The sequence below is a fragment of the Rhipicephalus microplus genome, chromosome 1 (genome assembly GCF_043290135.1).
Source record: "Rhipicephalus microplus isolate Deutch F79 chromosome 1, USDA_Rmic, whole genome shotgun sequence".
Taxonomy (NCBI): Eukaryota; Metazoa; Arthropoda; class Arachnida; order Ixodida; family Ixodidae; genus Rhipicephalus; species Rhipicephalus microplus.
The window spans coordinates 5,317,498-5,343,820 of record NC_134700.1 but is presented as its reverse complement, the minus strand read 5'-3'; the positions used below and the strand labels follow the sequence as shown (position 1 = coordinate 5,343,820).

At 46.1% G+C, this 26,323-nt stretch overlaps 1 protein-coding gene across 4 annotated transcripts in view; it reads left to right on the top strand.

Moving 5' to 3' along the window:
• The window catches only part of LOC119178215 (RNA-binding motif, single-stranded-interacting protein 1), a 300,933-nt gene that overhangs the window by 184,610 nt on the left and 90,000 nt on the right, over window positions 1-26,323 (top strand). For all 4 annotated transcript variants that reach the window (XM_037429409.2, XM_037429408.2, XM_037429407.2 and 1 more), the window contains exon 7: window positions 16,018-16,183. In XM_037429409.2, coding sequence (XP_037285306.1) covers window positions 16,018-16,183 — 166 coding nt within the window. The remainder of the gene's footprint in view (window positions 1-16,017; window positions 16,184-26,323) is intronic.

The following is a 26,323-nucleotide window of genomic DNA, read 5'->3' as shown; positions in this document are numbered from 1 at the left end:
TGTAGTCTTCATCTTTTCCGGTTTTTCGCTATTGGCTGCTTGAGCCCAGCACTTCCGGGCGATGAGCGACGGTTTCCAAATCTGGAGAACCGAGCGATCGCGCGAAAACGAGTACGTGACACGTCGCGCGAACGCCCTGTTTCGTCGCTCATAGCGTCGCTCGTCGCTGTCGCGTGCATTTTCGCGCTTATGGAGTTTGGGCTTAAGATGCGGTACGTTAGTTAGAACGAGATCTAAAATGCTGGATGTGGCTGAGGTAGTTCGAGTAGGTTCAGAGACAAGTTGTGACAGGTTGAAGTCCAGAGAAGTCATCGAAAACTTGTTACACTCAGTCGAGAAAGGGCCAGGATAAGGCGATGCATTATTCCACACAATCGAGGGGTACTTGAAATCTCCAGCCAAGAGGATAGGAGTGTTGGGAAAACGTACAGTGATCATGCTATGCGCGTCATGCAATTAATCAACGAAAGTGGGACACGAAGACGGGGGACGGTAACATATGCCCAAGACCAACTTCTTAAAACGTACGCAAAGCTCAACCCAGACTAGTTCCAAGTTACTTGGGGAATTAATGGGCAATGCAACAAAATTATCTGCAACAGCTATCAAAACAACACCGCCACACCTATGGCCTCTCTCGAAGCGGAATACATTGAACTTCTTTTTGCAATCAAACAATTCCATATTCGTTATCTTAGAAGAAAGCCATGTTTCAGTCAACAAAACAACATCAGCATCACAGGAATCTATTATAGAGTGAAGTTCATCGCGCTTTGGTAATAAACTTCTAATATTTGTAAAAAGAAAAGAGACAGAATTTTGGGTAGTAGGCGCTGAACCACTGCCCCTCGCGCAACCCTACAGCGCAGGGTGCGGTAGAACAGTGACATCACGGGTTAACTGCTGACTCTGGACCAGCGGACGAGCAGAGCGATCAGTATGCTCAGTACGTGATAAGTCGCAGATACTAGAATCGTCGATATAGTGACGCGATGTCTGTCCCCGAAAATTATTTTCCATAAAAACATGATCACGAGCTGGGCTGTAGCTATAGCACTGACCGTTAATGTACAGTTTGTTGTACCTCAGTTTGTGATGCGAGCCCCGATCTTTGCAAATTGAAGCAGCTTTTTCCTGGCTTGGCACGTTTCTAAAGAAAAATCTTCCCTTACAGTGATACCTTTATCCCTGAGTTTCACTGACTGGTATAGAATCAGCTGCTTCGTTTTAAAGGAACGAAATTTCATGATTACCGGACGGCATTTTCCCTCCGAGAATGCACCAATTCTATGAGCATGTTCTAGCGCGTCCTTTGTAAGCACAGGAGTAAAGCAGCTAGAAATCATGTTTAACAGCTTTTCTTCTGTGGCCTCCCATGTTTCCGATAAACTGTCATGTGCACCGAAGAACAATAAATTGTCTCTTCGTTGCCTGTCCTCCAGCTGTGATTGACCAAGTCGCAATTTGTCATTTTCACGACCTAGGTTATCCGCGAGTTCTCGTAAGGCCAGCAGGTCTTGTTGAGCGGTGTCAGTGGTAGGCGACCTAGTTTTAACAGCAGACAGCCTTATATTAGCTTATTGGCTTATATCAACTTGTCAAAGGTGTGGAGAAATCTTGACAGTAAACCATCCTTTGATCTTTTGTACAAAACTAGAGCGGGAACGGAAACTTTTTTTGCAACCCCTGTGCCATCAACAAACACCATTTCATCCAGCTTTTTTTATTGGCGAAAACCCTACTATAGAACTGAAGAATCTCATCGGGTTCTTAAAAGCTATAAATGCACTGAAACTACTTTGACCCTTATTACCAAAAACATTGGGACCTGTTTGTAATATTTCTCTTGTACACAAAAATACCTTGCCTTTGGCGCAATATAGCCATAGTCGCTTTTGTGCCACAAAACCCAACACAACAACAACATTCACAATAGTGCAGCATAATGTGAATAATGTAACAGCGCATTGGAAATTACAAAATAGCATATCACCCAAGTCACTATCGAACATGAATAACTATATAGAGTAAGCATATAATTCTATTCCCCGAAAATCTCCTTAGCCTAAAAAAAAGGATGTGCCTCTTGATGCATTTAGGCGACAGCTGCTCTTCAAATATGCTGTTTGCTAGACAGCGTCAGTACGGCTTCAACAAAAGACTTGCGAACTTGCCATGTGACTGGGCTTTGAAAAAAAAATTGGTGCTGTTGCACTAGCTTTGAAAGATGGAGACTATGTTGTCAGCCTCTGCTGTTCTCCTAACAGCATTGCGAATGCTTTGCCACATGGGCACTTTTGTATGCATAGAGAATCCTCTGCTGCCCTTCCTGTGTCGCCGACTGGTGGCCCGCCTTTGCTTTGATCAGTATAAAGAAAGTCTTTCTTTACCCTTTGCAGACACGTCGGACCATTTCCCACACACACAAAAAAAGAGATACCTGCAGAATATCACAATACAAAAGATACATTATCAAACTATTCCACTAAAGAGGTACAAATACATTTTTCAAACGTATCTCGATACAGTAACACAGACGCCCCGCCGCGGTGGTCTAGTGGCTAAGGTACTCGGCTGCTGACCCGCAGGTCGCGGGTTCGATTCCCGGCTGCGGCGGCTGCATTTCCGATGGAGGCGGAAATGTTGTAGGCCCGTGTGCTCAGATTTGGGCGCACGTTAAAGAACCCCAGGTGGTCGAAATTTCCGGAGCCCTCCACTACGGCGTCTCTCATAATCATATGGTGGTTTTGGGACGTTAAACCCCACAAATCAATCAATCAACAGTAACACAGATACTTAAAAGTATCTCCATGAGATACTATCACAATACTCTTGTATAGCAATACTGCTCAGCCTTGGCAGATCATGATTGCTGTAGTTTAGTCGGGGGGGGGGGGGGGGGGGGGGGGAGGCATCGGAGGAATGGTCGCAGGTTCGCCTCATGCCAGCGGCAAGTTGCCTTTTTCTTCACTTTTCTTTTTCTTATTAATATTACTACTTATGATGTCCTCTACACTTTCCTTGAAATCATTGTTTGTTTGTATTGAAACGGGTTGTTGAACAATCAGGAGTTGACTTGGCGAACGAGAGCTTTATTTAGTGCAAGGGCTAACTGAACGCAAGCCTGCAATCACAGCAAGTCTTCTTCCTTTTCTATACTCGAGCTCCATGCCCACTGTCCTCGTTACAATCACCCCCGGACGATAAGGGAGCCATCCTAGCGACCTAAGGACAAGTGTACACAGAAGGGTCATGGATGGAGGCGGAAATGTTGTAGGCCCGTGTGCTCAGATTTGGGTGCACGTTAAAGAACCCCAGGTGGTCAAAATTTCCGGAGCCCTCCACTACGGCGTCTCTCATAATCAAAATGGTGGTTTTGGGACGTTAAACCTCACAAATCAATCAATCAAGGGTCATGGTATGGCTTGAGCCGAGAGATGTGTACAATTTCTTGTCCTCGACGGCGCTTGTCCGGAGATGCATATAGCTGCTCGACAAGGTAGTTGACAGGTGATGTTTGGCGTACAAGTCGATAAGGGCCATGGTACCGGGACGAAAGCTTGTGGGAGAGTCCTGGAGGAGTAGAAGGAATCCATAGCCACACCAATGAGTTCGGAGCAAAGCTCATAGGCGTGGTTGACGCGTCGTGGCGATGTTTTTGGCGCGTCTGGTCATGTGACGTGAACGCACCAACAAGCTTTTGACATTCTTCAGCATGTGCTGCTGCTCGAGAAACGGTAGTCATACGTGAACGCACCAACAAGCTTTTGACATTCTTCAGCATGTGCTGCTGCTCGAGAAACGGTAGTCATCTCTGAAGGGTCCGGCCGATAAGCAAGAATGGTATCCATTGTTGATGATGGCTCGGGTCCATAAAGAAAGAAGAAAGGTGAAAATCCAGTGGTGCTTTGCGTTGCAGTGTTGTAAGCTTATGTCACGAAAGGCAGTATGCTATTCCAATTTGACTGGTCGGATGAAGTGTACATGGCCAGCATATCACCAAGTGTACGATTAAAACGCTCTGTCATCCCATTAGTTTGCGGGTGATAGGCTGTGGTAGTGCGGTGTATGATGCGACACTCGCTCAATAACGCTTTGATGGCATCGGAGAGAAGAACGCGGCCGCGGTCGCTTAGTAACTCTCGAGGTGCTCCATGCCTAAAAACCAGGTTTTGCAGTATAAAACATGCAACGTCTTTTGCGGTAGCAGAAGGTAACGCAGCTGTTTCAGCGTACCGCGTTAGGTGGTCGATAGCAACAATGACCCAGCGGTTGCTACTCGTAGTATAGGGAAGCGGGCCGTAAAGGTCGATTCCGACACGATCGAAAGCTCGTGCTGGACATGGCAACGGCTGCAAGGGACCTGCAGCATGTTGAGCGGGCATTTTTCGTCGCTGGCATGTAACGCAAGACTTTACGTAATGGCGAACGAAACGGTACATGCCGCGGCAGTAGTACCGCAGCTGCAAGCGAGTGTATGTTTTTAACACACCAGCGTGGCCACATTGCGTATCATCGTGGAACGTGGCGCAGATGTCAGAGCGCAGATGTCGGGGAATGACGAGCAACCACTTACGGCCGATCGAGCTGTAGTTTCGGCGGTAAAGCAGGTTATCCCGAATAGCGAAGTGTCCTGCTTGACGGTGAAGCGTCCTGGAAACTGGAGCGGGCATCTGGTTTGAGAGAAAGTCCAAAAGAGAAGAAATCCAAGCATCTCTGCGTTGCTCGGAAGGCATGTCCGAAATGCTGATGGCCAAGGCAGCACTGGTGGAGATAGACGAGCCGACAAGGTCTGAAGCCGATGGCGAACGTGACAAGGCATCGGCGTCGGAATGCTTCCGGCCAGAACGGTAGATTACACGGATATCGAACTCCTGTAACCGGATATTGAACTCCTGTAACGGTGAATTCATATAGTTCATCCGGTGTTACAAAGGCTATCTTCTGGCGGTCTCTCTCTGCCATGGGCACCTGCCAGTAGCCGGAGCGTAAACCTAACGAAGAAAAGAACTCTGCTCCTTGTAGGCAGTCCAAAGCATCATCGATGCGCGGCAAAGGGTATACGTCTTTGCGCGTTATCTTGTTGAGTCGGCGGTAGTCAATGCAGAGCCGGATGGATCCGTCTTTTTTCTTGACGAGAACAACTGGTGAAGCCCAGAGACTGTTGGAGGGCTCAATGATGTCACGTTTCAACGTGTCGTCCACTTGTTCGTCGATGACACGGCGTTCAGCAGATGACACATGGTACGGACGCTGTCTTAGCGGGGCTTGTTGACCGTTGTCAATACGGTGAACGACCGCAGAGGTTTGGCCTAAGCCTGACTGGTAACGATCGAATGAAGAGCGAAAGCGGAGTAGAAGATTTATAATCTCTTGGCGCTGAGCTGGTGCGAGCTCAGAGTCGATGGTATCCGAGAATGCGTCCAGAACATCATTAGGCGCGTTGGTAGGAGTGACAGCACAAATTGGGAGCGAAACCGTAGAATCGGGTGTAGTAGCCGGAAGAATGCACTCGTAAGGTTCGTAGCTTCCCAGGCATTCTCCATGTAGTAGGGATGACGGGCTGTCCGAGGTATCGCACACACAAATGGCAGCGTGACCGTTGCGAAAAACGACGACGGCAAACGGAAGCATGAAATTTCGACGGCACGCAGATGTGACCAATGGCATAAACAACACAGGCGACTTCGGAGGGGAGGCACACGACACCGAGACAACAACAGCTGAGGAAGGCGCAATGTCAACGTCAGAAGCAGCAAACACTCTACACGAAGCGCCATCGTCGGAGTCATAGCACGGCACAGATAACGCGAGTTCGGAACAAGCACAGTCGACCAAAGCAGAATTTGACGAAAGAAAGTCCCACCCAAGGATAACGTCGTGTGAAGAACGGAATAAAACTACAAATGTGACGACGTACATCGCACCTTGAATGACGACTCGTGCAGTGCACAAAGCTGAAGGCTGAATATGATGGGACGTAGCGGTCTGCAAAGATAGGTCGGTAAGTTGAGTGGTCACTTTCTTCAAGTTTCGGCACAGTTTCTCGCTAATCACAGATACGGCAGCTCCAGTGTCAACAAGTCCGTGCACCTTAATGCCATCAATATAGAGTTCGATTTCATTCGTGCGACAACAGTAAGGTCTTGAAATTTTCACTGCCAACGCAGTTCTTGCCTCCGGAACTGCGCCCGTCAGTTTTCCCCTCGCGGTGGGCTGTTGCGACGTAACATTGGAGAAATAGATCGACGACGAGGAGAAGGTGAACGGCTTGAACAGGATGGTAGACGAACGGGACGTACGTCTACAGGTGGATTGGAAGGAACGGGATATCGCTGTGGAGTCGGCATGGTGGGCATGTAATGTGAGGTCCCTGCAATGTCATGAGAAGGGAAGCTGCGACGACGGCAGGGACGAGCTACGTGGCCTGGGATGCCACATGAAAAACATATCGGCCGATTATCCGGAGTGCGCCATTGGCTGACGGTAGGGGCACTGTTCGCTGAATAAGGTACCGTAAATTGTCGTGCAGGCGTCGTCGTCGTATAAACGTTCTGAGCTGTTTCGTATACAGCCGGAGACAGGACGGTCAGCTATCGGGCAGGTGACGTCGGCGAATAAACGTGGCGAGTAGCTTCGTAGATGGCTGGAGACGCTGGCGCACGTGGCCGAGCAACTACGACTGCATACGTTAGTGGTGCGGTAACAGTTGGTGGAGCCTGAGCTGGCGGCAATGCTTCGGCAACTTGCGACTGAATGACCTGGCGAAGCGAAGGCGACAAGGGTGCCATCGACTCGGTAGTTCTTGTGATTATAGATAGCTGCCGGGCGACCTCCTCGCGTATGAATTGCTTTATGAGTGGCATCAACGCAGAGTGGTCGGCGGTGTCATGGTGATAGTCGAGGGATGAGATGTCCGCGGTGTCTTGAGTAGCGCAACGTGTAGAAGCGCGCTGCCTACACAGCTCATCATAGCTTTGGCAGAGCTGAATCACCTCGGCGACCGTCTGGGGACTCTTCGCAGCAAGCATTTGGAATGCACCGTCGTCGATTCCTTTCGTGATGTTTTTTATCTTGCCTGCCTCATCCAGAGTCGGGTTGATGAGCTTGCAGAGAAAGAGCACATCTTTGATGTATCTCGTGAAAGTTTCATCTGCTCTCTGTACTCTGCCCCGCAAGCGCTGTTCAGCACGAAGGCGGCGGACAGCAGGACGGCCAAAGACTTCTGAGAGGGTTTTAGCCAATTCTGACCAGGTACTGAAATCACTTTGATGATTCCTGTACCATAGTTTTGCCACGTCGGTCAGGTAAAAACTCACATTTGTGAGCTTATCGGCTGCGTTCCACTTATTGTATGCGCTCACCAGTTCATACTCGGCAATCCAGTTGTCCACATCTTGGTCCTCTGTGCCACCAAATATGGGGGGGTCGCGCTTCCGGAGAGCGCCAGCGCAGAAGACAGGAACAGGTGCGAGATCTGGAGTAGCGGAGCGGCCTGAGACGGCCCCTGACCAGTCATTGTAGAAGGTCGCTGGAGTGTGCGGCTGCGAAGTTCCAGGGTGAGGACCAGATGTACCCAGCACCTCCACCACTTGAAACGGGTTGTTGAAAAATCAGGAGTTGACTCGGCAAACGAGTGCTTTGTTTAGCGCAAGGGCTAACTGAACGCAAGCCTGCGGTCACTGCAAGTCTTCTTCCTTTTCTATACTCGAGCTCCATGCCCACTGCCCTCGTTACAGCATTAACATTGTATCTAACAAAAAAAAGTGAGCCCTTAAATTCCCACTTCCTTCCTTCACAGCATACATTGATAATTTAAATACGAGAGCAATAAGAAAAATAAATCGACATCGTTGACCCAGCGAATGTAAGGAATACAAATCAAGATCGCAGCAAGAATTGAACCAAGTCTTCTGCATGGCAGTCGGGTATTCTAGCACAGATCTATGCCACGTCTTGAAAGTGCTTTGAGAAAAGACGTTATGCAGCGTAATGCTCGCCAATTGTGGTTGTGCGCCTGGCTGTCTAATTTTATAACTATGCAATTAGCATAACTTATACCCACTGTTCAAAGGAATATTAAGGCAACTTGCGACTGAATGACCTGGCGAAGCGAAGGCGACAAGGGTGCCATCGACTCGGTAGTTCTTGTGATTATAGATAGCTGCCGGGCGACCTCCTCGCGTATGAATTGCTTTATGAGTGGCATCAACGCAGAGTGGTCGGCGTGGCAGCCACAGTGGAGGAGCACATGAGAGCAGGTGTGCCCAAGCTTGGGTGACGTTGAGAGCCCAGTTTTTAAATTAGGGCCCCCTGCGTGGTATAGGATGAAACAATGTGGGTGCTTTGGTAGGAGTTAATCCGCCATCTTCTCGAAGTGAATGATGATGACTGGAGCGAAGCTCAAATGCTTATCGTAAAACTGTGAAACTCTCGTTGGAACACGGCGGCAGCGTTGGCTCGGAACTGGTCGATGTGGATGGAGGGTACGTAGCGAGGTTGTAATCAAACCACAATTGGGCCACATACCTTATACCTGAGGCTGAATGAGGGACCAAGGAAGTCTCTCTTGAAGTGTGCGTCGGCGCATTGAGGTAGCGATCGCTTTTCGCACTTGACTGCTGCTTTCTGCACCCGCTCCAATTCGAAGTTTTGTTGCCACTGCTTGTGTGCCGCTTCAGCTTCGTGGGCTCTCACTTCAAGATTTGCTTGTCGACGAGCCCGCTTTCCTTTGGCTGTGTGAGCCGTTGCCACTGCTGGCACCTCCAGATTGATGCTAGTGCTGGCTTGCAATTGTTGCCATCGCTGGGGTCTTCTTCTAGTCTCGCAAGCTCTCACTGCGGGGTCTTGGCGGTGGGCTGTCTTTGCATCCGCGTTTCGAGCTTTCCGTTGCTTTCAAAGTGTTCATGATAAGTAGCTACATAGAGATGTGCACTCACTGATCTCCAGGCAACGCTAGAACAAGCGCTCCAGAAACACTCGTGCTCACACTATCCCCGAGAAATAATGGGCACGGTGCGTCAAGGGGTTTGTCCCAAGCAAGAGGAGCCTTGTCCTTAAAAAAGAAAGAGCATTCCTGGCAAGAGCAGCCCGACAGCATGGCAGTAAGGGCAAGGAACAATATCTCTGGTTGGATGCCAGTCGTGGTATCGTGTAGTTCCTGCGTGTCTTCTACGACATTGACAATGTTCGCTCTTTTGTGGAACATCACATGGGTTATCCAAGCCACACGAGTGGCGATGTCACAAGGTGCTGAAAACTCAGATGAGCACTCACGCTTACTTTGAAACAAAATTAAAATACCTTAAAAACAACATTCAGCATTAATAATCGGTCGGCCGCGTATATAGCGCAGTCAAAGAGTGCTGTCATCTGACTGTTTCGATGTTGGTGTCCTTTCATGTGGCAAAGAGGAATCAAGATGTTCAATACTAAAATCTACAACTGCCTGGGTTCTCCTCTGAGAGGTACAGTTGAAACCCTTTATAAAAGGCACTAATGTAACAGATAAATGGGTATAAGAGACAACAGTGTGCCTGCATTGAATTATTGCATACGTGATAGCATGCTTATAAGACACACCTCATATGGTTGGTTGGTTTGCTTTTATTCAAGGAAAAATTGAACAAGATTGCCTTGGGGGACACGACTAAAGGCTAAGTAAAAGCCTGACTTGGTCGTGCCATCCTGGCAGCAAAGCAGAAACATACCGCAAGTATAGTACTCAGAAAATTACAACATCACGTGTTATCTTACACGGGTACCATAGTCAAACAGGAACTGCCAGAAGTGTGAATAAAAGAATAGAAATATAAACAGTCCTTATTCGAGTGGTGGCAAATACAAACAAATGCATGTTTTCTATCAAATAAATTAACAAGAGACATCTTGACTGGGAAATCGAGAATATAAAAGACGAATCGCTCCGCTATGCATGTATCTCATAAAGGGGTTCAACTGTAGTGAACTTGTGCCTGGCAATTCTGCATGCGGAAAGGGTCCAAAAAAATTTGAGCTGAGCATGTTTATATTTGATCTTAACGCAGCACAGTAAAGACAAAGCATAGCGGTATGATGCAGACATGGTGCTAACTTCGAGCAAATTATTTATTTTATGAAGAAGTGCTAGTAAAAACTATGGGAACCATGTAACTATGCGTGCATACCTGTAAGAACGTGTGAAAAACATAAAAGTGTAGCAAAAAAAATATTTACGAGATTGCCAGGGCTCCCTGAAAAGCCATCTTCAAGTTTTCTTTGGTATTACATTTGAAAAATGCTTTATTATTATTTTTAGAGCTCAATCAAGGTGCTCTAATACACATTTCACCTAATCCATGATTTCCCGTGATGTCTGTGCTGGATGAGGTTCTACTACACTGCACTGTGAGTACACAGAGATACAGCCATAGTTAATGCTGCGAAATGGCCCGCGCTATTTTCCACATTATTTGCATGCTCATGCAGCTTGTCAGCCGTGCACCGTCCCGTTCGTCCAGTGTATTTTTTTGCTGCTAGACAAAGGAAGCTCATGTACCACGTTGTTCTCGCGCTGAAGCATGCTTGTTTCGTGGTTTTTCGGGCAACTGGGCTTCTTGGAACCACAGTAGCTAGCATTGCACAGGTCAGACAGTTTTTGATCAGTGCTGAGAAGATTATTATTACATTTGAGTTTTCGCCAATATTCTTCAGTCTGTGTTAGACTTTGGTGATATGTGCTATCACTGCGCATTTATACGTTTTACTCCCCCCATTTTCACTCAAGCAGCCTGTTTTCCTTGCAGCCGCATTTTACAGTCTTGCTTTTAGCCAATATTCTTCAGTCTGTTTAGACTTTGGTGATATGTGGTATCACTGCGCATTTATATGTTTTACTCGCCCCATTTTCACTGAAGCAGCTTGCTTTCCTTTGCAGCCGCATTTTACAGTCTTGCTTTCAGCCAAATCTGTGACGATATGCTGAGGCGGTAAGCTTGAGCAGGGGTGGAAGAGCTGCGCCGATAGCACCATGCTGCGCCTAAACGGCGATTTGAACGTGCAACGCCAAATTCTGTCTAGAGTTTTATCATCGACCGAGCAATGCGCATGGGCTACACAAAGGACGCAACCGCGTCCATATAATATTTTGTGTCCATATCAAATGTGGTATTTCAGATCTTGCACAAATTTTGTGCCCCATGTACACAATGCATAATTCCTGTTAAAGGGGCCCGAAACACTTTTTTCAAGTTACTATGAAAGTAATTCACCTGAAAAGCATATTGCCTCACAAATTCAACAGCGCAATCATTTTAAGAATCCGTCCAGTACGAGCAAAGTTAAAAGATTTGTCACACGCTGCAGTCACATTCTCTCTTCTCTCGTACCGACGAAAGCGCTGAAAGCTAAGCAGGGAGGAATGGGAGTTGCAAACAAAATACGTCACGTGCCCCTCATGACCTTGAACACTTTTTTTTTTAATACACGACTTTTTCAGTGCGATTGTGCGTGGACAAAGTGACGGCCTTTTGCGGCGATCTCTGTAACAACCAAGCGCGCCATGTTCAAATCAGCCGATGGCTGATACATGCGCAATCCACGTGTTATTTTTGTGCGTCTTCCGTAATTTGTCGAGGAAAGAGAAAGCACTTTTTAGCTGACTTTAATAATTTATTGTGAATTCCAGACCGTGTGCTGTGCTGTAACATTTGGCTTGCATGTTCTCGGGAGCCTCTATGGCTTGCATATTCTCGGGAGCCTCTACTACCGATTGGCAGCATTTTCTGCTATGCTCAAAAAGTGTTGCACGTGCCCTTTAAGGTGGCATTTGTGTGCATACCTCATTATGCGACACCATGTTTTAACAGCAAAGCTGTTACGCAAACTATAAAGACGGCGGTGCTGTTGCAGAAAACTCTACCTCATCGTTGCCGAGCAACCGCCGAGCTCGTGCTGAGCAACCGTCGAGCGTGTGTTGTGTTCGGTGGTTGCGCGGCAACAGTACAGCGCTTTTTGTTTTATATGAACTAAAAAAATATTAGAAATTTGTTTCACCGGCATAGTGATGACAATGTTGTAATGGTGATGCTGCACGTGCTATTTTCATTATATTTTTTTAACCGCACCATTACGCATGCGATGTTTTTTGCAAACTGTGTCCGAATGACTGGGGACTATCTGATAATCTTAAAACCCTCCGATCAGATTACGTGCACAACGCATGCATTAGTTTGTTCTGGGAATTAGGTGGCTGCTAGCGATAACACTAGAATCTTCGATGGCACTTGTATAAATGCCATTGCACTTTGCTGCGTGGGAGATTATCGATGGCCGACGCTCTATGTTTGCTGCTATCAGTATACAGCATGTATTGCTTGTAGAGTGACGTTTCGTTTTCTGGACACAGGTTAGCCCGAATAAAAAGTTCACTCATGAAAGCAGCGACTGCTGTCTCCGTCGACTTCACGACCTCGTGACAGTACAAAGGCTGACAGCTAATGCTTTTGGATCCAACATCGAGACACTCACAACTACAAAACGCTTGTGTAAGAGAATAAGTATGTCCACTCCAGGGAAAAATGCTCTTATCTCACAATCTCTTCCCATTCAAAACGCACCACGTAGAATGGTTTACGAGTCGTGCGCTGATACTTGTCGATATCGTGCGCGCCAGCTTTCACAACCACGCTGATTAGAATCAAAGTTCATGGCTGCTGCTCAATTGATCCCCCTTTTCCCCACGTTTTTCATGCTTGTTCAAGAAGGGCAGAGTGTCTTCTCTCTGCTTGAGCATTTGACGGCAGCTTTAACACATGGTGGTTTTGCTATCGCGTGAGCCCTCTGAACGACTAAGATCGGCCGGCCGTCTCGTTTAATCTCTGCTGAAAGCAGCGCTGATCCCCCCCCCCCCCCCCCTAGAGCAATTTTACGTGCGGGTCGAATGTACGATACGCGCGCAGGGATTGGTACCAACTTGCAGTTTATGCGGAACGTGGCGGTGACGACGAAAATTTGTCGAGTGTCCATATAATTGCTTTCTTAAAAAAATTTCACTTAATTGCCTAGCAATGGCGTGGCAAACTCATCTAAATTTTCACCTGATAGCGTTAGAGAGCCCGTGCCACAGAAAACCCGCCGCCTAGAATCAAAGTTCATGGCTGCTGCTCAATTGATCCCCCTTTTCCCCACGTTTTTCATGCTTGTTCAAGAAGGGCAGAGTGTCTTCTCTCTGCTTGAGCATTTGACGGCAGCTTTAACACATGGTGGTTTTGCTATCGCGTGAGCCCTCTGAACGACTAAGATCGGCCGGCCGTCTCGTTTAATCTCTGCTGAAAGCAGCGCTGATCACCCCCCCCCCCCCCTAGAGCAATTTTACGTGCGGGTCGAATGTACGATACGCGCGCAGGGATTGGTACCAACTTGCAGTTTATGCGGAACGTGGCGGTGACGACGAAAATTTGTCGAGTGTCCATATAATTGCTTTCTTAAAAAAAATTTCACTTAATTGCCTAGCAATGGCGTGACAAACTCATCTAAATTTTCACCTGATAGCGTTAGAGAGCCCGTGCCACAGAAAACCCGCCGCCGGTGTCGGCCCCGTTTGTTGTGAGCGGAAAATCGTCTGTGCGTCTGGGATTAAAAAATCAAGTTACCGAAATAGCTGCGTGAGGCCGCTACTTGTCCACGCGTGCGCGCGATCACGCTAAAAAAGCCGCGCGTTCGAAGAAAAAAAAGTGGTCAAGGTCACGAGGCGGGGTAGTTTTTTTGCCCTGCTACCCCTCCCTGCTTAGCTTCCAGCGCTTTCGTCGGGACGCTGGACTCGCGCTGGACGGATTCTTAAAAATCTTTGTGGCATTGAATTGGTGAGGCAATAAGCTTTTTTAGTGAATTCATTCCATCGTTAGTTGAAAAAGTGTTTCAGGGCCCCTTTAACGCATTTTGTTCGACAGGTGTCACAATCAAAACGAGCCCATTCGGCGATTATAACGCACACTGGTCTAATCTACTGTGTACGTGCGTGTGTATGTAACAAAACATATGAACAAGTATGCACTTGGCGTTTTAAGGGTGCACTAAGGACTGCATTTCGCTATCGCATTCAACTCTTGAAGGCGAAGTTTAAGGGTCCCCCCAACTTTTTTTTTTTTTCTCGTGGTTCTCATGTCTGTGGCACTTCAATGAATGGAATGTAAGTTTCTTACATTCATTTTTATAGAGCCCTACGAGTTCAGTATGAAGATAACTTTAATTATGTAGTAGCCCATCTCTAGTCTTCAGTTGCTGTTCATGTTGGATGTGGTGTTTGAATCAAATTTTAACATCAGTATTTTTTTATGTTTGAGGTCTAACAGCTGTCCAGAACGCTGCTTATGTTTTTTTTAGTTGCTGTGCTTTCACTTTTTATGTTGTAAGGTTTAATATATATGAATTTCGGGTAAGCTTGGTCACTTTATCAACATTACATGCTTAGTACTAATCACTGAAATGTTTTGTGTTTACAAGAAAGCAAAAATTCTAGTTAACAGTGACGCATGGCCCGAGAAATCCACTCCAGAACTAAATTCTATGCTCCAAAACACACATTTTGTTGCTCCAGAGCTACTCCAGAACTCTGTTACTGCTCCTAAGCTGTTCTAAAGCCGCATTATTCCTGCTCCCAAAGCTGCTCCAAAAAACTGAAGCCCGCTTCCACCCCTGGTTGAGCCAAAAAGCTGGAACGGCACTTGCGTGGACAAGAGTGGCAAGGTGCTTTGTTCAGGTTAATTTTGCTAACTGCCTGCTTAACCAACTTGGAGGGTCCTGACAAAAACAGCAGTAATGACTTATTAACCTTAGGCTTGTATGACCAGCTCGCTTGTTTTCTCCTGCAAAACATCCCTTTGTCATGGAAGAAGCGCAAAGTGCTACCTTGTGGCATTTCATGCTTAACTATGAGTGGTTGCACAAACTTTGTATGATGGCCTAGAACCAGAAAAGTGACAGAAAACAGCTCAATTTGAATATAGTAATGCAAGGTGATTCTCGTTGCAAAAAAAACTGTCTTTTTGGAAAAACATTACCATCCCATTTGGAGAAGGTGGAATGTAGATGAAGGGGCGCCGCTTCAAGAAAGCCCTGAGCAGATGTGCAGACAGAGTGTACAAATTTAATCCATTGTAAGTGATAGCAGTTTCTTTTCAAGCCTTTTCAACACATTCAAACCTGCATGCATCTTCAAGTAACCTATCGCTACCTCACAGTTTGTGGTCAAAAAGGTAAATCATTAGTTAGAAAATTTATCGGAATGGTTTGCATTATACCTCAGTGCCTTCTCTCCTTTGTGGGCTTTAGTTATTTTAGATGGTCAAAAGAAAAAAAATCTAGAGCCTCAGCAGTTGTGTAACTTAAATGCAGCTGGGTGCCTTTCTCTTAAACATTCGCTTTCCTCCCTTGCTCTGTCCTTTGGCTGTGCTTTCTGTGGATCTAGCCGCTTACAGCTGTGGCATTTGCAGGGATTTTTTTTTTTTTCTAGCAGGCATACTTTTAATGTAGGTGTTTTCTTATCCTGTGGCAGAAGTATTGGAAGCAGCATGCACCTGGTGTGTCCTGTGCCAGCCAATACTGCCCACATTTCATTCTTTTTCATGCATGGGGCCCTGATTCAATAGAATGCTCTCAATGCCATCGAAATGAAGCACTGTTGATCTTGTGGGGCTCTAGTGTAATGGGGTGCCAGTTTGATTCTGGGGTGATGTTTTGGAAGGACTCCAAAAGTTGATCCTAAGTAACAATGGTATCTCCAATTATATGCTATCTTATAGCATTTACAGTAAGTAGTATTGAAGCGTAACTGTCACGAGCTGGTCTATCAGAGTGAAAATGCAGTTCCATTGATCCATTGTTACAGTGAAACGAGGAATAATTTTAAAACTGACTACGGGTTCTCTTAATGCACCTTTTCTTGTTTGTCCCAGCCAGGCAACAACGGTGAATACTCTGTTGGGTGATATTCCAGTAGAGATATTCTTGCAAGTGATAACTGTGCACGTACATGTGCAGAGTGGGCCAACCGTTGGTGCCAGCTCCCCTGGGTGGCTACCAGCCAGCGCAGCAGCGAGGCTACTCGGCAGCTGCGACACCCACCGCCTACGCCCTGCACGGGGGTGCATGGATGCAGCCAGCCCAGTACATAATGCAGGCACCACACCTAGCCACCACTCCACAGGTCAGTCTTCAATGGACTGCTAGTACAAAAAAAAAAAAAAAACCAACTCGTAAGGGGATATCAGCCAAGGCTGTTGCCACCAAGATTTTCAGCAATATTGAAAGAATGGGTGCTGAAATCAATAGACACGACCTTCATTGCAGGCAGAAACTAAAGCGGTGTTAAGCAACTGACGTTTGTGGACATTTTACGTTCCAGAAATGGGCTTTTCAGAAATGCAGTCTCTCAACTTATGTAGCCCCCACTATGGGTATTCCACCAGTGTGAACATAGAGGCGAGCAACGCTGCAGGCACTGGGGTAACCCCAACACCACCTAGACTAGCTCAAGGCCTCTCTATGCCCATCGTGCACGCACCCCTCGTTCCACGATTTTGCGTGCAGCAAATGGTCCCCTCTACTTATAGCATTGATGATGTACACGGAGAAAAAAAATATTGCCATGATAAATTGCCAACTCTCAGTGTTAGGCAGGCATCGCAAACAAGAGAAGCGCTGACAACATCACTACAAGAGACGAAGCCAGCCGCAATGGGCGAGCAGGTCCTGCATGCGCACGAGCTTCGACCGAACTGCCAGCACGCGTGAAGACGAAAACGACTATGCTAACTACGGACGTTCGGTTCCTTTTACCAGCTGCTGTGTCATTCATTTGGCTTTGGGCAGATGTTCGCCCTTATTAAATCTTGTAAATAGGACATCCTTGTTGTGAAATTGTTATATCTGCTACATTTTCTCGTGGAGGGGCGGGGTGAATGATTCCAAGCCCCACACGAGAGCGAAGTCCAAGCACTGACCAGCCGCATCCTGTAGAGCTTACGCCGGTACACCGAGTCAGCCGCTATATCCGAGGAGAATCGCCAGAATTCGAACCACTTCCTTCTGTGTCAAGGACATCAGTGACAGAGACAAGTGACACCACCACTATGACGAGCCAAGTTACGCCAGGACAACTCGTCATAAGCCAACCTGTCATTCCAGAGGTGTTTCACGATGACCCATACGAGGACGCCGAAGACTGGTTAGAGCATTTCGTGAAAGTGGATACTGGCAAATCGGTTGATGTACGTGATCGTGAGAAGACTGCGTTTATTACCCCGAACGGACTTTGAATTCAAAGTTTTGGAAGCTGTTGCGCGCCGGCAACGTTTCAACGCATGATGGACGCTGTACTTTCTGGATTGCAGTAGCAGTGTTGCTTAGTGTAGCTGGATGACATGGTCATCTCTGCCGCAACATTCGAGGAGCACATGAAGCGCCTTTGGTTTATTATTAGAGGCAGTCGGTTCGGCAGACTTGACTATCAAGCCAGAAAAGTGCCAGTTCAGCTTCGAAGAACTTCGATTTCTCGGGCACGTCGTCAGCGCCCAAGGCGTTCGACCTGATCCTGAAAAAACAGCCCCCGTCGCAAGATTTCCGGTACCAACAGACAAAAAGCCAGTACGAACATTTTTAGGTCTGTGTGCGTACCACAGACTGTTTGTCTGAAATGTCTTGAAAATCGCAGAGCCCTTAACGAAACGTACGAGGGAAGATGAGCCTTTTTAGTGGCAAAATGAGCAACAGAGTGCCTTCAACGAATTCCCGTGGCCATACACATACATTAACGAAAGGTAGCATTTCGTGCAGGCGCTTATACTTTGACCGAGAAGACTGATAATTTTATAACAGGAATTTCGAAAAGCATTGGCCCTCTTGGAGAAAAATGGAGTGCTGTTTGGTTCCATGGCTTCAACCAAGTTCTCAAACATGAATGTAATCCAACCTAGCCCAACTTGCCATATTGCTGAAATCTCCAATGAATTGCCAAAAAACAACTAGAGTACAAGCAGCACACTTTTATAAACATGTCACTACCCCAAGGTTCTCTTTAATGAAATGGGCAGTGCATCACTTTTCACTTTGCAAAAATTGTTCAGCAGTGTGTTCATCACTGCATTTTCTATTAAGCGCATCACAGTTTTGATGTGCATTCACTGAAGCAGGTCTCCATTCCCGAGGAATCTCTGACATTGCTGTTCATCAAACAACACTCTGTTGGTTAAAGGAAAAAGTCTTTCGCAAAGCTTTCTCATGTGAGTTTTTGAACGGCAAGTCTTTTATCCTTAGAAGTACATGAGCAGTAGAAGGTCGAGATAATTTCAAGGCACTTGGGGAAATATTTCGGATCATTTGCATATTCTCCGCTTCCACCTTAGAAGTACATGAGCAGTAGAAGGTCGAGATAATTTCAAGGCACCTGGGGAAATATTTCGGATCATTTGCATATTCTCCGCTTCCATGTCTCTATATTTTCCAGACGAAGAGCGGCAAAGCATGATTCGCAAGACAGCGTTTTAAAAAAAAAACATGGGCCTATCCATCCTTGCTTGCCTGTACGCTAAAGACTTGAGATGTCACAGAGTTCTCATTAAGTAAGCTGGACAGTTTGGGAAAGCTGTGGGCATATCACCTTCTCTCAGGCGAACTTTGTAACTTTGAATCTTATTTATGTATTTTCTCTGCAGTGGGTCAATGTTTCGATAGAGTCACTGTCATGAAAGTGCAGTTTAAGTCTTTATTTTGAACGAAACATAATAAATAAAATGGCGATTTTAAAGTGGTTTTCTGAAAATTGCCATCAATCAACTCCTAATGGCTTTATAACGGGGAAATAAAGTTTTTCTGTGCAGTGAGTAACATTAGTGTAAGTTTTTATAAAATTGTACGTAAGAATGGTGTTAGCAAGTTGTTTCAAAGTTCTATTACTAACTTTAATATGCTATTGTTTGAGCCCTAAACACAGTAATTTCCTAGGTTAGGCAAGACCATGAACATATGAATTAGCTCGTTGCAATTGTTACTTCTGTTTTCCTATCGTTACCTTCAAATGGATGCATGGAGTGAATTCTTCCCTAGAATTGCTTGTAGCAGCTTATCCATGATGGCGCCATCCCTTGTAGATGAAGTCAGATGAATCTGCGGTTTATGGTTCAATCGCGAACGCAACAGAGGCCTCCGTTACTGGAAGCACATCACGGCATAAGGCTCAGAGAATTTCGCGCACGAGGAAATCACTATCACAAATGTACAATCACATATTGTTACTCGTCAACAATGCACAGCATCAATCGGACTTCGGAAAAACACACACAAGAAATCTAAAACGTGCAGCTTCACTACGGAGAAGACGAGGTGAGATGGGCAGATCGACACCACTGGTTGTGTTTAGCAGGAAGCACTTAAGGACACGGTTGAAAAGGCTTTAAGCTAGTCTAGGTGGTGTTGATAAATCATTGGTGGGCAAGAGATGTAAGTTGATAAGCAAGTAGATTAATGAGGAGGTACAAACCCATCTTTGTAGAAAGTGCAAAATTACACACGGACAGCAAGAAATACACGACACGCTAAAAGGTGTATCAGTGAAACAACTGAACGTTATATTGATGCGCAGATGAAAGAGCATGATTTAGTCAAACATGTATATATTTGACCCACATATATCGTATTTTGGGGTGTATAGAACTCGTAAGTTATCCCCTTGAAATTTTTTTGTAAAAGGATAGAAATTCGCACGTTTTTATCTAATAGTATCTTTACCCGCCTTCAAATATATCCAACGCTGCGTGAGCGGGAAGGTGAGCTTTGGCACTCGCTGCATCCCGCAATCGACGCGGCAGCACGGCTTCGCGCATGAGTTGGCAGGTGCGTTAGAGCACTCGCAGCGCTCGGCAACCTTCGCGTGATACCACTCCTGTGCCAGAACCTGAAACACTAGAGAAAAGGTAAGGGCGAAAGGGCTCGGACTACACACGTTTTTTTCTCTCTCTCTCTCTCTCTCATGCTTTGTCCGCATACACGTCAGCTCGGAGAGCAGGAACAAAGGAGCCGACGTCCTCCTCCTTTGGCCTTTTATTTTTGTTGCTGTATTGCGAGTTTTTATCAGCCAATCACAGCTCCTGCCTTTTGCTGTTGCCCGCGGGCCGCGCAGGGGGCCATCGCCTCACGAGCGCTTTGTAGAGCTTCCGTTGTCAGATCGCCTACGTACCACCAGATGTGTAGCATTTCTCTTTTGTGTGTATGGTATGCAAAGCCGCTGCGGACTCCTTGAATTGTCAACTTGGTGTGCAGGTATGGCCAGCGTCAAGAAGCGCAAGACCCTTGACTTTGTGATGAAGTTGAAGGCTATTCAGCGTGTTGATGCGGGTGAGAAATGTTCGACCGTCGCGGACAACTTCGGGATACCGTGGAGCTGAGTACCTTGTTGAAAAACAAAGCAGATATCAATGCAAAGGCGGCAGAGCAGCAAACATCGGGAGCCTGTCATGTGCGCAGGAATGTATAAAAGGCACTCTATGCCTGGTTTTTTGATAAGCGCGCGAAAAACATTCCTGTGGACAGCCCGATGCTAATGGCCAAGGCTAAATGGTTCGCCGCTGCACTCGGTGAAGACAACTTCGCCAGCAACAACGGGTGGCTTCGCCGATTTAAGCAGCGCTACAACATCATTGGCAAAACCATTTCTGGCAAAAGTGAAACTGTAAACAGCCAGGACATCTAGCAGTGCATGACGGAGTGGCCGGAAATCTCCCTGATCTTTTCTCCCGGGGGGATTTTTAATGCCTGGCATGATGGGAAGACTGATACAGTGATCAGCTGCTTCGGCAAGGCAGGCTCTGAGGTGACGGAACTTGCGCAAACGGGTGAAGACTGCCACGACAAGCACATAAACAACGCGTTTCGCGAGTTTTCGTCCCTCTTCCCGGCAACAGTTCTGTACTAAAGTGTCTGCGAACCATTTTGTGGAAGCGGACTGCAAGTTCAGGCCATTGCGAGCCTCGCTGACGAGAACATACAGTAAACTCTCACTTGTACGAACTTCAGTTTAAAGAATATTTCATAATAATGAACATTTAGAAAATCCCCGGCAATTTTCTTATGCATTCTATGCAAAAACCTTTCAGATTTTTTTTTATGCATTCTATCAAAAATCTTTCTTTTTCTCCTCTTTTCAAATATGTCATTTATTTTCATGTAGATTGCTTGGTTTTCTTTCTGCAGGTCAGATACTGCAAAATCATGGCCATTGTTATGCAACAATTCTGACCTATAAAAATTTGAGATAAAGCATGCAGATATAGCTGACTACGATCCTTTGGAACTGTAGAGTGCAAGAAACTATATAAATTTAGCGTGTAAAAAGGTCAAATACAATAATAAAATAGAAAAATTTACTATGGCTCTATTTGCCAAGGGCTTTCAATGTTATGTAATTTTTGAAAAACATAATCAAGCAGCACTGACAATCTGAATAGACACTTGCACTCTATCGGCCTTCATCATGCTATGTGCAAAATTTCATAGAGGTATGACAATTCTAAGTATACGAACTAGCATGTATAAGAAGCACAGATCACACAAAACTGCAAAAGGAGAAAAACGCATTTGAAAGTTTGAAACCTTTTTTTTATCACAGAGTTGTTAGAAATGCATAATCTGTGGCCATAATGTTCAACAGAACTTTGAAAAGCACTGCAAGTTACTAGAACTGTCCTGCAGCATAGGTTGTGCCCTCACGGTCCTTGCGAGCACTCTCTTTTAGCCGTTCCCTTTTCACTCCACGACGACGGTGGGCCCTTGCTTCTGCTGTCAGACGCTCGGACATTCTCTTGATGCGCCTCGCATTGCGGGAATCACTGAAAGTAACTAGATCTCTAGATGGCAGTATGTTGAGCTCTTCCAGGATGTGCTCGAAAGTAGCATGACCCTTGTTGAACCACAGGATTGCCATAGCTGCGGCAGTCTCGACAACCGTTCGGGAGACAAACTTAGTCTTGGGGCAAAGTAGCCAAATTTTGCTGTTCAGGGATTCCGATGCGTTCTGGGTTTTCCCTTTGATGCATCGAGCAAGGAGCTTCTCATCCGTTAGCCGCTTATAAATGGGCAAAATTAGCCAATACCTGTGCTTTTGTCAGGAGAGGTGTGTGGTGTGGTGCAGGTTCACCACGCCACACATATTGACAGCACCATAGACTTTTGACTCTGCAACTGCACTGTATGCTTTGCTGTCGCCGTCACTCAAGAATGTCATGAAATGCAGTGGGGTGTCATAAGTCAATGTTCTCTGCCAAATGCGCATTGCAGCCTCCGTTTCCATGGCATGGGAGGAACAGTCTGCATTTTTTTCACAGACTGGGCCATGGAATGCCTGCCACACTTCCTCGTCTGGGCCCATATCCTTGTGCCTACTGCATGTCGGGCAGTAATTTGATATGACCTCGAAGTCTAAGCAGAGGCCAGTATCTAAGGAGATAACTGCGCCAATCCCGTTGTGGCTTTTGTGGCCCCTCTTCTGCCAAGTGCCGTCGAACAACAGCCACATCAGTTTCGCCTGCTACTTTTTTCGTCAACTCTCTGTATCGGCGCAAGTTTTCACTCACAGCTGCCATGGCAGCGGTGCCGCACCTGCCACAAGTGCCGTCAGCAAGAGGGTGTCGCACAAAACTGTCGTTGCACAAACCTCATCGCGCTGTCTTTCGTCTTTTTCGAAGAAGCCGAGCTTCTTTTCCAAAGCACTGACGAAAGAAAGCGCAGCGTCAATCCCTTCATCGCAGCCACTGTCACTCGCGCACTCGTCGATGCAGCCGTCAGGCCTAGCACACGTAGGCCCGTTCTCGTTCGTCGCCGTCGTTCGGGGCGCTTTACGCCGCCTTCCCTTGAACTTGTGCTTCGTTCGAAACTTCTGCGGTCTCACGTTGCACTTTTTCGGGTTTGTCATCGCGGAAATATGCGTAGACGCGCAGAAAAGCAGACGGACCAAATGCCGATGGCCGCCACCAACACAGCTGACAATGACTCTGTAGCCAATGGCGATGCGGCTTAGGGTGCCGCGCGTTTCAAACCGCTCAAACCACGTGATAAAAAGGCCTCGTTTTTTTTTTTGCCCACGTACGGAACTGGTGGTTGTTGGAGCTGTAAGAAGAAGGCCGGACGCAACTTTCCCAACCGATCGCGATGGCGGGCGGCACTGCGACGGGGAGCAGCGTGCAGTCAAAGATGGCCAATATCGGCACAAATTCACGAAATTTTGAGCCACCGCGATGCCTTCGTACACATTTTTTTTGCATTTCGCGGTTCGAATTTAGTTTTGAAATTTTCACAGATGAAAGAAGGTTTGAAGATTACAATGCAATAAAAATCAGAAATACGAGAAATTTCGCTAAAAACGCGATTTTTCGACTCGCATCTCCCCTTAAACGAATTTCAGAATTGTGAATTTTTCAGTTGAACAAACTTGATCCGCGGACCCAGGCTCATTTTTAAAATCAATTCAATGAGTTTTCGTGCACTGCAGCACTGGCATGGTCTATGCGAGCCGTCGCTAAGTCTCCCATCCATCGACGGCTCCGCGACACCGCTTATGCATGCAGCGCTGCCGAGGCAAAGCGGCCATGCGGATGACGAAAACAAGCCATGTGTGCATCAGTTGACCTTGAAATTCTTGAAAATCCTTATTTTTTTTCAATAACCATTATCGCACATTTCACATCGCATTATTTAGGATGCTGTAAGTGTGGCAGGTGGCATATGTTATGTGCCCTTTACAAAAGAATTGAGAACAGCAGTAGCTTTTGTGCGGAATCAACACCGTGCATTTCTGGAAACTCGGTAAAGGCAGAAGCAGGAGGATAAGACCAGAAATATAAATGTTGGATTGCGGAGGAGGTCCAAATGCTTACAAATAAAAAAAAGAAAAAAAAAACTAGAGGATAATATCGACAGCAGAGCGCCCATGGTGTCTATAGTTGTTTCTTTTTGTGCATGGTTCTTCCGGCGCGACTTTAATTATTTAATCAAGACATGCACCAACTAGCCCAACGGCGAGTTCTACTAAACTAGAAGCTGCTGATAAGGAATTAGAGCAGACTCGTTCGCAGAAAAGGCAGAGACTATCAGCGACTTGACGGGCATCATCAAGTCAGACAGCCTTCAGAAGATTGCTAAGATCAAGCAGCAGGAGATAGTGGATATTGATATGCTCGAAAAAAACAAGGCATTGTATAATTACTGTTCCTTGATTTTCCTGTCTGAATAAAAGTTTGCAACTTGTGTCATACTGAAAGTGATTACCTATGCAAGTTCAGGAAACTGTTGTTGAAAGTTGTCTAGAAAGAAAGTGTCATTGGAGCCATGTTTTCAACGTCTGCTCCAGTGATGTTACCCTTTTTCGAGGAATTGTAGTTATTTCAAACCTTTCACCTTGCTGGACATGTGTTAATTAGGTTTTAAAGGACATGTGTGATCCTTGAAAATTTGCACACAAAGCAGTGAAAGTCCTTGAATACCCTTGAATTTTCGTCATATAAACGAGCGTGAATTTAGTCAAAGATTTGCGAAATGTTATAGCATTACCCTTCGGGTGGAAAATAATAACTTTCGTTTTAGCTACATTAATTTCGAGTACATTCAGTTTGGACCAGCTTTTCAGTGCAACAAGCATTATATTAGTTTTTGTTGTCAATTCATCACGGTTTTTGCCATGTAGAAATACACTTATATTATTGTCATATATAACATAAGATGACTCTTTATGGATATTCACGATGTCCATAATATACGAATTAAACAAGAAAGGCCCCAGTATACTTCCGTGCAGCACACCTGGGTGGAAACCTAGCATTTTTGATGAGTGTTCGTTAACGTTAACAAATTGATGTCGATGCAATAAATAAGAGTTCATGAGTTCAGTGGCTTGTTCACAAGTTCATTGGCATGTTCTCGAATTTCATAGCTTTGAAGTGTGGCGAGAATATTATGATTTAAGCGGTCAAAGGCTTTTTAAAAGTCAATCTAGGCACCTTTCTTCAAAGTTTCGGAGAATGAATTCTTTCTGTGCAATCAGTGCAGTATCAATTGACCTATTTTTCTTAAAATTATGTTGCAATGACGTCATAGCGTTGTGTCGCTGAATGAAACAGGATACAGTAAAAGCTTGTTTATCCGGACCTCGTTAACCCAGAAATCGGTTAACTCGGACTCGCGACGCGGTCCCGGCAGAACTGTGTATATTTCAATGAGGTCAAATGCTCATTAATTCGGAGGGATTTAGTCGCGAACCGGTTATCTCGGACAACTCCGGAGAGGGATATCGGGACTCCAGATTCGCGCGATTTCGGCGGCTTAGAGGCTCGAGCACCGCTTGCCTAACCAACGGCAGAACCGGAGTTTCAGAGAAACTGAGACCGAGCGAACTGCAGCAGATTATGACGATGATGGTAGTGAATGAGGGGGAAGTGGCTAGGTGGCACTAGTCACCACCCGGCGAAAGCGCTTGGGCCACCGGCGCATCCAGTGTCTACTAACAGCTGCTCGCTACGCCCATGCTACGCCTATTGGTGTACTACTTCGTGTCTTGGTTCTTTGTGTTGTGACTTCGCGTGTTGCAGCTGTGTTTGTGCGCGTTGTCGCCGCTGTCGCGCTTCATGGCGACCGTCACAGGGGTTAAGCGGCCACAGCAGCCAGCAAATGATCTTGAAAGAAAGGTTATGATATTGAAAGAGGTGATGAGCCGATGCGACGTCGCCGCACTGTGCAAGAGGCCGCCGAAGCGCTCGCTGTCCTCGAGGAGTTCTGTGTTCTTGCAACATTGAACGTGCGCACCCCCACCTGGTGAGATTAAATAACATCGTTCTGTCAGAAATTCCGACGGCGAGGCAGGCAAAAATAATGCACTTTGTTAAGAAATAAAGGTTTGTCTGTGCCTTGTACGTTTTCCTTTTGTTTTCATGGTCCGTTCGACAGTTCGGAATTCGGTTAACTCGGACATTTTCTCCAGTCTTGTGAGATCCGAGTTAACGAGCTTTTACTGTAGACGTGTTACAGTGGCTTTTTCTAAACCCTTTTAGAAAACTGGAAGTAGTGATGTCGACTCATAGTTAGCAACATGATTCATATCACCTTTTTTAAAGAACGGGATTACTTTAGCGACTTGCATTTCAACAGGAAGAGTGGAAGTCATAAGGCAAAGATCAAAAATGTAGGTCAAAAATGTAGGATCTGCTATGAGCTTGATAACAAGTTTAGCAGCCATTTTAGCAGCCAGTTGTCTCTGTGAAGTGCTGTGTTGAAAAGTACAAAATATGGTAGCACTGTCTTGGCTATT